This window comes from Charadrius vociferus, unplaced genomic scaffold (assembly GCF_000708025.1).
Source record: "Charadrius vociferus isolate BGI_N301 unplaced genomic scaffold, ASM70802v2 scaffold266, whole genome shotgun sequence".
NCBI classification, from domain to species: Eukaryota; Metazoa; Chordata; class Aves; order Charadriiformes; family Charadriidae; genus Charadrius; species Charadrius vociferus.
In genome coordinates, this window is record NW_009649114.1 from 2,569,478 (window position 1) to 2,582,130 (window position 12,653).

A 12,653-nucleotide genomic window follows, 5' to 3' on the forward strand; every position below is an offset into this window, starting at 1 on the left:
ATGCCCGTGACAGAGACACGTACCTGGAGCCCCCAGGGACCTCGTGGACAGCCCAAAATCCCAAATAAATCTAGAAAATCCCACTTGGATACAATTTCTCAATGGGAAAATCTCCCTTTTCTCCCCAAATCCGGGGGTGTGGTGGCTGTCTCGTGCCTGGGCTGCTGGGACACTCCTGTCCCCAGCCCTGATGCAGGAGACGTCCACGCAGCAAAGGGATGCTGTAATTTGGGGTTCCCCGGATTGCTAATGCTAATACTTTTTTCCTCTTGGCTAATGAAACCAGCTGCGGGTAATTATTTTAATCTGCGTTACTGGGCGGGAATGCGGCTTCTTCTGGCTCTGCAAATTTATAATAACACTAAAAAAAAGAAAAAGGCGAAAAAAAAAAAGAAGAAAACCCTCCTCTCCGTAAGAGTCTTGCTGCCTTTGATCTTTTGTGTGAGGCCTCTTATCGGGACGAGAGTAGGTTTACATGCTGGAAGATAGGGGAATAATACTCCATGGAGATAAGCTGCAGCCCCAGCTCTCCTTTGTGTGGCAAATTTGATAGTACTGGGAAAATGTTTACTGGGAGACTTTGGGCAAAAATTAGTCCCCAGTGCAGCTGAGAAAAATAATTGCTTTGCATGATAATTAAAGGGTGGTGGGCTCAGCATCAGCCCCGGCCCTGGGATGGGGCGGGAGGAAAACGGTTTGCTGGGAAGCCCCTCGGCTTTACTGGAACAGACAGCGGTGGAGTGGCAGACGTGACTTGTTATTGCCACGGCACCACCAGCCCTCACGGGGACACGGCTAAACCCCCTTACGAATGGCCCGAGGTACCAGATATTAAAGCGTTGAGCTGTTTTGGTGGGATGAGTGGGGAAATGGAAACTCCAGGGTATTAGATGAACGAAACTGGGGTGCTTTTGGGGTTTCGGCATCGTCACTAACTTCAGTTCTTGGGTTGCATGAGGAGCCAGAGCATCACGGTGCGGCCGCAGCGGCTCAGGAGCATCGTCCGGAGGGGAGGGAGGGGACTGGGATGGGGATGGCTGCGGGGAGAAGCCACGCATGAAAAACCTGCTGGATTTCTGCCATCTCTGCCAAAAGGAGTTTCCCAACTCTTACAGGTGCCGGGAGGAATGTCCCAACGGCTCTTTCAGCATCTCCAGATGTCCCTCGACTGCTGAGCAAGGACACCGCTCCCTCCTGGGGACACAGAGGCTCGAGGGCAGCATCGGGGACCACGCGCCTCCGGGACCGGGGGTCACCCAGGAACGGCCCCCGCCGCCAGCCGCTGCGTAATCGGTTTCCTATTAATCTAGCTTTTTATTATTATTATTATTGTTATTATTATTAAACATCTCTCTTCTCCCAAATCATCTCAGAGCCGTGGCGAGGTCCCTGGTAATAGCTCCATAAATTTCAGCCATAAAAAGTAATGGAGGGAGACAAATGAGATAATTAGGAATAAATCTTGGCGAGGTCTCTATTCATCAACATCCCCCAGAACCGGCCAATATTCCAAATCATTAGCAAAGCCCGTAATTAACAAAGAGCCAAGGCTTCCAACGTTAATAAAGCTCGCTCAACTCTATATTATCAGGTAGCGGCTGACGAATCAGCCCTGTTAATATTATGGCCTTTGTTAAGGATCTTCTTTCTTTCTCTCTCTCTTTTTTTAAAGCTAAAAACCCCGTGTCATTTTTTTTTTTTTCTCTTCTGCTAAATTTTAATTAGATTTTGCATGTGCATCTGTAGAGGGCAAGTGAGGGGACAAAGGGACAGGGTTTTTTCTTTTATACTTGGGGATACAGGCAAAAGAAGAACCTGATAGGTTTTTATTCCCCACCCCTCCACATCTTACTACTTTTATTCACTACTCCACACTCTTCTGCAGCGAGAAGTCCTCGAGGCTGGTACCAACGAACAGCCGACGTGTATTTATTCAGCCCCTTTCCCTAGAACCTCGGGATTTCTGGAATATGTGTGCTGATAGAAGGTGCCAACTCAGCTCTGTGAACCTGCCACCCTCAGCCAGCGCTAGCCCCAGCGCCTCTTGGCTCATCTGGGCTAAAAGCAGAAGGGATTTGCCAAAGAGCAGAGCAAGTGCAGTGATTGCCTGTTCTCCCTGTCATGGCTTAGAAATCACCTGGTTTCTGGGGTTGCTGGAGGGTTTGTCTGTTCCCTGCCCACCTGGGCATGGCGGGACACTCACCTACATGCCACCATAAGGTCAGCCACCCGTGTCCTCCATCCTGTCCCCCAGCAAGGCTGGCACTAGATCATAGAATGGTTTAGGTTGGAAAGGACCTTGAAGATCATCGAGTTCCAACCCCCTGCCCTGGGCAGGGACACCTCCCACCAGCCCAGGTTGCTCCAAGCCCCGTCCAACCTGGCCTTGAACACCTCCAGGGATGGGGCCTCAACAACCTCTCTGGGCAACCTGTTCCAGTGCCTCACCACCCTCAAAGTGAAAAACTTCTTCCTAATGTTTAATCTAAACCTGCCTTCTTCCAGTTTATAGCCATTCCCTCTCATCTTCTCACTACATGCCCCAGTAAAAAGTCCTTCCCCAGCTCTCCTGTAGCCCCTTTAGGAACTGGAAGGCGGCAATAAGATCTCCCCAGAGCCTTCTCTTCTCCAGGCAAGACATCAAGGTCACTTCAGAAACCCCCTCCAGGTGGTACAGCTACAGAACAGCTGCACTGCAGAAGTCCCTCTGTAACCCCGGGTGCACACGGGTTTCCATCCCATCAACGCATTTATTTTGGTTTTGTGTTTGTGGATATGGGGTATCCCTAGAGCCGGCAGGGCAAAGGGGGAGGTTTGGGAAGGATGAATAACTTCATGCTTGCGTGGGTCTCTGCTCAGGGCCGGGCTGGCAGCGCTGCAGGCAGGGAAGCAGACGAGCCCCGTTGCCTTTGCTGTGCCCTCTGAAGCATTTAAGAGGGGATGAGGATCCGGGAGCAGGAGACGCTAACCAAGGCTGGCAGCTCCCACCTTCCTTCGAGATGCTCTTGCTGTCACCACCAAGCCTTCACCCTCTGTGCCACCGAGCTGCACAAGCGCACTGTGTGGCATGGTGACAGGTTTCTGTTTCTTTTCCAGTTTCAGGGGCCGATTCTCTGCTCTCTAAGCTACTGGGGGGGATCCCCATCTGCTCCACCCGGAGCCCAGCAAGTGCTGACCCCAGGGAGCCTGCCCTTACCTCCAGCACATGACCACGTCCATGCCACCACCGAGCCTGCCGGGGAGGCTGCAGACACCCTTTTCCTTCCCAAAAACCTCATCGTTAGCTGCTGCGAGTCAAACACAGGGGGATGGAACTGCTGCAGCAGAGCATCGCTTGGTATTGCCTGCAGGTACTGGGGAACACTCTGCACTACCCCCTGGGAAAGGGGAGCGCAAAGGCTCAGCGAGGGGCTTCGGTTCTTCTGCAGAGCAGCTTTCTACAGCGAGGGGTTGCCGTTTTCCCTTTCGTGTGGGTCAGTGGTGGCCATCAGAGGAGGCCGCCTCACGCTGTCTAAAAGCGGTGCAGGAGGACATTTAGAAAACCTGGTCTGTACCTCAGCCAAACTGTCTACATGGGGAAAAAAGTAGGACACTACCCCCCCCAATTTGGCTTCTCCATCACCTGCGTCGGGCTGGGAGGAGACCCCCCCAAGGAGGCTGTGCCTGCACCCAGCCAGCTGCCACGGGCACGGGATACCCTGCTCCTAGGAGAAAAAGTGGTGAAATATTACATGCTCTGTGAGAGTTTCCTCCATCTGTGCAAGGGGTTTTATTAAGTGAGAATTTTTTTTTTTTTTTTTTGGTACTTTGTGCAACACTATCGTGAAAGGGCATTTCATTATGTTTCTGCCATGTGCAATTTTTATGATGCTACATTGAACCATCGTCAATAACAGCCTTTATTGAACATGAAATGGTTCAGACAATAAAAAACCTTTATTGAAAATAGCTCAATGTAAACATAAAACTGAGGGGACATAAACCACAACCTGGAACAGCGCAAACTTTATGGGACGTTACTGTGCGGCTGTGTTACACGGGCTCAGCAGTGGGCAGAGTGACCCGAAGGGACGAAGGGACACCAGGCAGGGACAATCACAGCTTGCACCGCACTCTGCTTCACGCCCAGCAAGTCCCTACCGAGGCCACAGCTATTTCCATAGGGCATCTACTGGGATTTAGCGCAGTTGTATTAAGTGTCAGTGCCATCAGGAGGACTGAAGGGTGGTTGTGGTCCTCTCTGTTATATGCTGCCCAGGGAGGTGGTTGACTCCCCATCCCTGGATGTGTTTAAGAGCCATTTAGATGTGATGTTGGGGGATATGGTGTAGAGGAGAACATTGTAGAGCAGGGTAGATGGTTGGACTCGATGATCCCAAGGATCTCTTCCAACCTAGACAATTCTATGATTCTATGGAAGGGTATCAATACCCATCCTGGAAGGATGAGTCCAGAGTGGCTCATGGCCAGTACAGAGGTCCATTGACCCCAAATGTGTCACTGGGGGACTGAGCCAGGATGCGCCCCACCAGCCAGCCTGGGCTTTTTAAGCAGAAGGATAATCAAGGGACTATTTACATGCTGTGGCCACAACAGCTCCCATTTACAACCAAGGAACACCACCTTAAGTGCTCACCTCCCTCATTTGCTTCCTCTCCCCCACGGGCGAGTGTTTGCTCTCAGCGAGGAGGCCGCAGGGACTGCTGTGAGGAAGCAAAGACCAGTCCCACACACTGGCTGTGGGATGGGGATGCGGAGAAGGGTCTCCTCCCGGCCCCGGTGCCATCCCTGCGCAGCCGGGAGCCTGGGAATTGGGGTGTCGGAGAGGTGCGGGGTCGGGATGTCAGCACTGATATTTGCAATCCAAACAGGCTGGAGAGAAAGGGGAGGAGGATTTTCGTTCCTACTTGGCACCTGAGCGATATGAGCTGACCCTCCTCTCTACCATCAGGGGCGGTACCCACAAGGCCAACCTCTCTCTGCACCCCGGAAAATGGGAACGAAGGCGGCTGTAGCGTGCACCGGGCTATCCTGACTGCAGGATTGTAAAATGCAGCGTAAAAATGAATCCTCTGAAATGCAGCTATGGGCAGCAGCAGCATGGTCACCGTGGGACTGCTCAGCCCTTCAGTGTGAGACAAGGATGCTGAGCTGGGGGTTCACGGGGAGCTGCTGTCGTCTTCCACATCAGCCAGGTGAGCGAAACCCCAAATATCTATTGCCTTGGAAGCAACCCTGGAATCCAGGTAGGTGGGAAAACAGCCACTGGGCAGGGCTGTGAGAGGCACTCGGCGACCCTCTGGCCTTTTCCAGGGGCTACAAGTTTTCAGGGAAGAGCAGAGACAACAGCCACCATAGGAACCTGCCTGTCGCCAAGCTCCAGCACAACCTCCAGAAAGCAGTTTGTTTTATCTCAAATGCTACAGGAGAGCCCCAGGACTTGGAGAAGAGTAAAACCCAACTGGGAAGGGAAAGCTGCTCAATATAAAAAGAAAGCATCGGGACTTTAAGGCAGAGAGCTATAGGTGGAAACAGCAGGATTCAACCCCAAAAATCACAGAAGCCAACTGCCTCTTCAGCACAGCCCCTGCAACCACACGAAAGAGGAGGGTGATCCGGTGCACGGAGGAAATCAGCTCCTCCACCTTCCCATGACCGGCCCGGGCTTACCCCAACTGCCTTCCCCTGTTTTTTACTGGGGGTAGCAGAGCTACCTTGGCTGCTCACTGCAGAGCCCATCCCCCTGATCCCAGCAAAGGGAGCCCCTACCTTGCCAAAAACCTTTTATACCCCATCCCCTGTGCAGGTGTGTCCCCATCACCGCCCCTTGGCAGGCAATTCGCTGCTGGGAGATTGCTTCTTCCATCCCCATCACCCACTGCTAACGCTGAGCACCTGGCTGGTCCCCAGCCCCCCCCAGCCCCCCCAGCCTGGTAAACCCACCCCATGGCAAAGCAGCCCCAGGGACCCCCCGGTTTGGTGGGGTGTCACTGCTGCAGCTGAGACGGGGCAGATCTCCCTGGGGCCGTCAGAGCCAACCAGCACTTTTGCTGCCAGCGCAGCCTCCGACATCTCTTTTAATCTTTCTTACAGTGATTTCTTTTTTGGTTCGGTGCTTTTAGACTAGAAACTGCTTCTGCTCAACTTGTATAAAATCTTTGCTAATGCAGTGGGTGGCTTTGGATGTCACTACGGGGTGCAGTTGCTGAGCACTTCTGCAATAAAAATGGGATAATCGTGTCCCGATTTTCCACTCGAGGAACAAACCAGAGGTTCGAGGGCTGACCACTCTCCGGCAGGCAACTGGTCCCAGTGCAAGTGTGGCGGGGAGACTGGGATGGCTGGTCATCCCTTCACTAGAGGGCAGCATCATGCCAATAAAATTGCCTTAAATCTGCAATTTCGGATTAGCCAGGTGGGAGCGTCCAAAGAACTTCACACCTTGGGTAATCTGGCGTCGAAAGGCACCGGCGTGAATGGGAAAGGAGCTGCGCTCCGGCAGCTGCCGGGCTCTCCGGAAAGCCAAATTGCCATTGCCAAGAGGGGCCGAGCTGGATGTAAGGGGCAGCCTCTGCTTTTGGGCTGGGGAGGGACCCGGGGCAACGTGCCCAGGGCTCGTGTGCCCCAGCTCCTGCGGGCTGCAGGAGGGAGCCAGTCGTTTGCAACATCTGGAAGCCATTTCTGCGGTTTTGCTGGCCGGCTGACATGCGGCGAGGGGAGAGCGGCTCCCCGGCTCGGGCGGGAGGCCCCGGGAGGAGGCTGAGCCCGACCAGAAAGGCTGCGATAGCCCCTGGGATTCGCTTTATTGCAAGGAGATAAAAGGTGGCTGGAAGGCAGCACACGGGAGGCGTGAGGTTAGCCGGGTAATCGCCAGCACGGCTGAGCCTCCGGGTCCCGAGCACGGTGTATGTGACGAGAGCTCCCTCCGTGCTGCCAAAATCCCGAGCAAAATAACCAAACCAGACACGTTAGACGTGTCTCTCCCCTTTGCAGCAGGGATGTCAAAGCAGGGACGCTAAGGCACAGACACCCCGGCAATGCAGAGGACACAGCCCGCTTAGAGCCTTAAATAAAAAAATCCTTCATGGCCCATCGCTGTGGAACAGGCTGAGGCACTAACGAGCTTGGAAATCAATGGGGCTTGGGTGGAAACGGAGCTTGGACCTGCTGGGAGCCACCAGCAGCCCTCCAGCATCAGCAGCGCCAGCAAATAATTAACACCAAATGGCAGCGCAGGGGATGGCTCCCGGATTGCTGAGGGGGCTGCTGAGCGCTGGCAGTCGGGCGGGAGGTTCAGCTTTCCACGGGAAACCCGGCCCCAGCGCGGGGCATCCCGGCGCCGAGGGGAAACCCACCCACCGGCGAATGGAACCCAGAGCTCGCTTTCGGGATGGAGCCTGCGACAACGAGATAATGCAGATAATCCCACCGGGACTGGTATAGAAAAGTATATATACAAACGAATGAATGCATAAAAATACGTATGTGTGGATATATATATGTAGATATGCGTGTCTCTCTATATATGCATGGATATGTGTGTGTGTATATATATATATACAGTCAGACAAACTATGTAGCACACAGTAGGGTCTGTCTCACACATACGCACACATATATACAGAGGAAATGGGAGTGCTCCGGTCACCTCCACGTGCCACCACGGCATCTGTGCGCACAGGGGAAGCCGGGTGGGTGTGAGCAGGAGCCCATGTGAGGCCCAGCATGTAAATAGAAGTGAATTAATGCCTGGGAGGTGAGTGTCTGTTCGCCCTGTCACGCACGTGTGCGCAACGTGTGCCAACTTTCCCTACTTAGCCGGGACGAGGGCTTTGGTCTTAAAAGAAAAATGGTGCCACTTTTTTCACTCTATAACTCACCGGGGCCGTTCAGTGCGTGTCTGTGTGGGGTTAAAGGTAGGGCCGAATTTTCCTCCCAAAATACTCCTGTTAATGGCTTTCAAATGTTGGCATCCCTGGCGGGTGCGTGCGTGCGTGCGTGTGTGTGTGTGTGTGTGTGTTGGCTGCTGGCGCTGTCTCACACACAGCAAACTCCCCAGCTCCCAGATATTTAAGCTAACTCCATCCCCTCTCCGGTTTCAGCTGCGTTTTTAAAGAAAACAACTCCCACCGACTGCAGCAGGAAATCACTATTTGGGTTTATGAGGCACCTCTTCCTGACGAGCCGCGCGGAAAAGTCTCTGCTTGCTCTGCAAGGCAGGTATCCCTGTGCCGGCGGGGGCGCCCGGGGCCTCGGCGTTGCGCACCGGCCGCATCACACGGCAGCCCTCGGCATCGAGCACCAGCCCTCGGCATCGCACGGCTAAGGGGGATGAGGTGACACTTGAAAGTCGCTCATGCAACTGCTGCAGTTTTTGCGAGCAGGCAAAAAGGAGATGCCTGAGCCGATGGGGGTCCTATCAGCTCTGTAGATGAAATGAGGTGTACGCTAAAGTGTTGAAGGCATAAAAAATGTTGTTAAAACAAAAAATAAAGTCACTCGATTTTATTAGTGACTTTTCCTGGTTCGGGCCGCTGCCCTGCATGCACAGAGGAGCCCGTACCCAGTGTGGGGCTCGTAGGTAGGAGCCCAGTAGCTGTAATTAGCCCTGGTGATGGTGATGCGTGAGACCACAGGGCTGCTGGACCAGGATCTCGCCGTCCCATGCCCCAGCACAGGCATGCCCGAGCCCGAGGCTGCCGTGCCATCCCTGGGCAGCTGGACCACACAGCGAGCCCACATCAGCCCCTCTGAAGCAGTTGCTTCTCCCCCTTGTTTTCCTGGCTTCTCTGATGCTGGAGAAGTCATCTGCTCCCCACACGACCCCATGAACCCGCTCCTTCCAGCCACCGGCTCTGCTCTGAGCCCCGGTACCGCGCGGGAGGCAGAGCCCCCTTCGGTTGGAACCTGTGGCAATGCTGAGCTCCAGGATGTGTCCCTGGAAAAAACCCACCGGGGCGATACAGGGTCCGTGTGTCTGTCCAGCTCTCCTAGAGTGGGGCTTCAACCTTGTTTCTCTGGCTTTGGGCAGGAGGCTGAAGCAGTTGCATTAACTCAAGCGGTGGTCCCTGGATATACGTGCCTGGGAGTATATCTATGTATATGACCCCAGGGGCCACGGGTCCAGCTGTCCGGTCCGTTCTGGCTTTGTCCCTTGTTGTGTCCCTCGGGGTCTCGGTGTTTCTTTGGGGCGAAGCCCTCGCCTGCCCCCTGCCCAGCTCTCCGGCAGTGCCCGAGGGTGAGAGCCTCACCGGGCTGCTCCGCTCCTCCCCAGGCACCCAGGAGAGGGTTAACACGAGCGTTTCTGCATTTTCCTTCTCCAACTTGGTAGCAAGGCAGAAGGTGGGGATATATGGTCTCCGCTTGGGTCCCAGCCTCCAAGGCTGGCTGGAAGAGCCGGCGCTTTCAGGCAGATTGCCGTTTGGCAGCGAAACCCTCCGGCATTTGCCAATTCTGCACTGCTTCAGCTATCGCCGAGCTCAGACGGCTTCTGCACCCCCCTCTTCCCTCGAGACACGATAACTTTCTGTGTAATCTCTGCTGGCGACAGCAGCACGGAGCCGTCCCACCCCGCTCCCCCCCTCCCCAGCCCGGCTCCTGCCAAGCTCCCACTGCACAGAGCGAAGGGGTCGGGGTGCCGGGCTGGCAGCACCCCCCCAGCTGGGACGAGGGTCCCCACGAGCAGGGGACAGGCAGCTCTGGTGCTCCCCCGGGCTGAGGACACCCCAAAGCGACAGCAAACACTGGCAGCTGGTGGGGTTTCCCAAGCCAACAAACCCTGTCCTGCATCCTGCGTGTGGGGCATCCGTGCTGCCCGGAGTGGTACCACTGGGCAGCCTGGGTGGTTTTTCCTTCCTCGGCGGTGCTGTCTCTTGTGCAGGAGGCTGAGGGGTGCAAGATGGCTTGAAGCCACCTTGCAGCACCGTTGTGACACCCCACCTTGGTCCCAAACCTCTAGGACGAAAGAGACCCGAACTGGGTGCTTGTGCCGGCACAGGCACTGGGATTTTTTTTTCATTCAGCAGATGCTCACGCTTCTGGCAGGTTCAGGATCAAAGAAGAAATCAGCTCGGACCAGATACTCTCGGACGCCAAGGAGTGGGAAAAAGTGATGCTGCTGAGCCTGTGGCCTCAAGCTGGTTTTTGGGGAAGGGTGAAAGCGAGGAGAGGAGCTGGTGGACCTGAAATGTTAATTCCTTCCAGCTGTTGTCAGTCTGGCAGGTTCTCAAAGGAAGTTTAATAGACTGCAGTCGTCTCCCCTCGGCCCGTCCCCCCATCGCCGCGCTGTGCGGAGGCAGCCCGGCAGAACCTGGGATTACATGAGCTGCTGTCTCTTCCAAAGACCTAGTTTTATTTTTTTCCCCTTTGGCTCTGAACGTGTTTTCTTGTGTATGTATGCGTGAGAGCGTGTGTGTGCACACGCACACACATGTGCAATGCCTTTCTCTCACCCCCTCTCCCCAGCAAAACCTGTCCCTTGGGTTGCAGTGACTTAGATGGGACCATGGGGGTGGCGTCGGGCTGGGGCAGGAGCAGGAGCACAGGAGCGGGAGCGGAGGACTGCATCGGCAGTGAGGAGGAGGAGGAGACGGCTTCATGGGCCTCCTTGCTGGAGCACGCCCCAGTCCGCCGTGTAAACTGGGAGGAAACAGGATGGAAGAAAGTATTTGGAGTGGAAAATAAAAATCCTCTCACTTGCTTTATTGATTGTGATTGTGGACAGAAATAGCTCGGGATGTTGAAAGCGGTCCCCCACCGAAGGCGCAGGGGCGCATCCAAGCTGCTGGAATGTGGGGCTCAGCCCATACAGCATCCTCCAGCCGCCCACAGCACGCGGAGAAAGAGGGTGCCTGGAAACCTCACGGCGATGGGGTGAGCCAGCCCTGAAGCAGAAGGGTTTCTCACCTGCCTGCCACAGCTTCTGCATAGTTTCCAAGCCTCGTGTTGTACATCTTGATCTACCCTGGCTGCATCTCTAGACGTGCTCAGCATGGGAGCCCGGCGGCACAGACGCAGCCCCAGTAATGCGCGGCCCTGGCAGTCTATTGGCAATTAGACAATAAGGTCCCATCATTAATACACCCGATGTCCTATCCGTAATGAATCGCCAGCAGAGAGTATTGGACAAGCAGCACCAGCTGGGATCACACCATCCCGGGGAGGCAGATGTGTGTCACTCATGGGGGGACCCTGCCACTAAGCTGGGCTAAAACCAGCAGCACCAGAGCAAGGCAGTTAGGCAACTGGACCATTTCATGAATTTTAGCCCATTTCATTGAATTGCTTCACCTGAAACACCAAGCAAGGGGCCAGGGGAGGAGGGCAGGCGAGCCCTGGGTGCCCAGCCCAGCCCGTGGGGCCAGCATCCATGGTGTGATGGTTCCCAGCTCCCAGAGGCTTCCAAGAGAACCATAAAAACCAAGTGCTGGCAGGAGAGTAATTAGTTAAAACTGAGCACATCTGTTGTTAATTAATTCCCAGGCAGGAGGGTTTAACTCTTGCCTTCCCTGGTGGTTTGCGAGGTGGATGGCCAGTGTCAGCTTGCATCCAGAAGGCGGCTTGAGCTTTGCTTTTTGAGCCCTTTCCAGGGACTTGGGTTACTTTCCTCCATCACTCCCCGCTCTGGTCTGTCATTCCCACATCCCAGAACCATCCCTGTGATTTTCAGGAGCGCCCAGGACGTGAGCAGAGCAGCCAGCACTGCTCAGGGCAGCGAATGCGCCCCAGACTTGGGGTTGGGACTGAAAAAAATCTGGCTTTTCCCCTTCCAATGTCCAGCCCCAAACAGCCGGTGGAGAAGGTGGGACCTCTCTGCAGGGCTGAGCTGCGCTTTTGGGTAGCCCTGTGCCGGCGGGTGCTATTTTATTTGCATTTTTCAAAGGCAGCCATCACTAAAGTACATTCGTAGGCGTGAATATCACATACATTCAGCAGTACATCATGCTCCGCGAAGAGCCCGGCTCTGCTCCCCACCTCCCTGCTCTGCCTTGCCCACGAGTTTCAAGCCGGGGCGGGCGGACAGAGCTGCTGCGTGGGGACCCCGTCCCTCAGGAGCGTTAAAAGGGCATTTCATGCTGGAGCAAAGCTGGGGGAGAAGGCGAGGGGCTGCTGGGTGGCACACCCCCCCTTCCCACGCCAGGACACAAGCACGCACGGCACGGCCAGCCCGCAGGGCCCTCCTGCACTGGGGGAATCTGTTCCCCATTAAGCGACTCCAGCAGCGCTCGTTACTGCAGCTGGCAGGGAGAGCACCCTGCCAGCTCCAACCTCCCTAATTAGCACCACAAGTGAGGCCAAGCTGGGGAAGGCCAGCGCCTCCGTCCTTCCTTGCCAAGGATGCAGAGGGTTTGGAGCAGAGCCTCAGCCAGAGCCCGTGGAAAAGCTCCCACTGAGCGCTGGATGGGGCCCCGGTCCCGGCCGTCCCGGGGTGGGCAGCGATGTGCATCCCCCCCCTCAGCCCCCTGCTCCGGGGCTCAGCCCGAGGGCCTGTGCCAGGGCAAGGGCTAAAAGCCTCGATCCACCACCCCGAGTCCTCCGTGCCACGCGTGGGGGGGAGGAAGGCTGCCCGTATCATCCTCTTCCCCTCCATGCACTTGCACGGCGCCGGGCTCCGACCGCCTTTAGCTCACCACTAAGATCCTCACTGCCTCCTG

At 55.4% G+C, this 12,653-nt stretch overlaps 1 protein-coding gene across 1 annotated transcript in view; it reads right to left on the bottom strand.

The window, feature by feature from the left end:
• Positions 1 to 8,149: 8,149 nt before the first annotated feature.
• The window catches only part of MDFI (MyoD family inhibitor), an 18,947-nt gene continuing 14,443 nt past the window's right edge, over positions 8,150 to 12,653 (bottom strand). The window contains exon 5 of the mRNA XM_009888306.1: positions 8,150 to 8,322. Coding sequence (XP_009886608.1) covers positions 8,150 to 8,322 — 173 coding nt within the window. The remainder of the gene's footprint in view (positions 8,323 to 12,653) is intronic.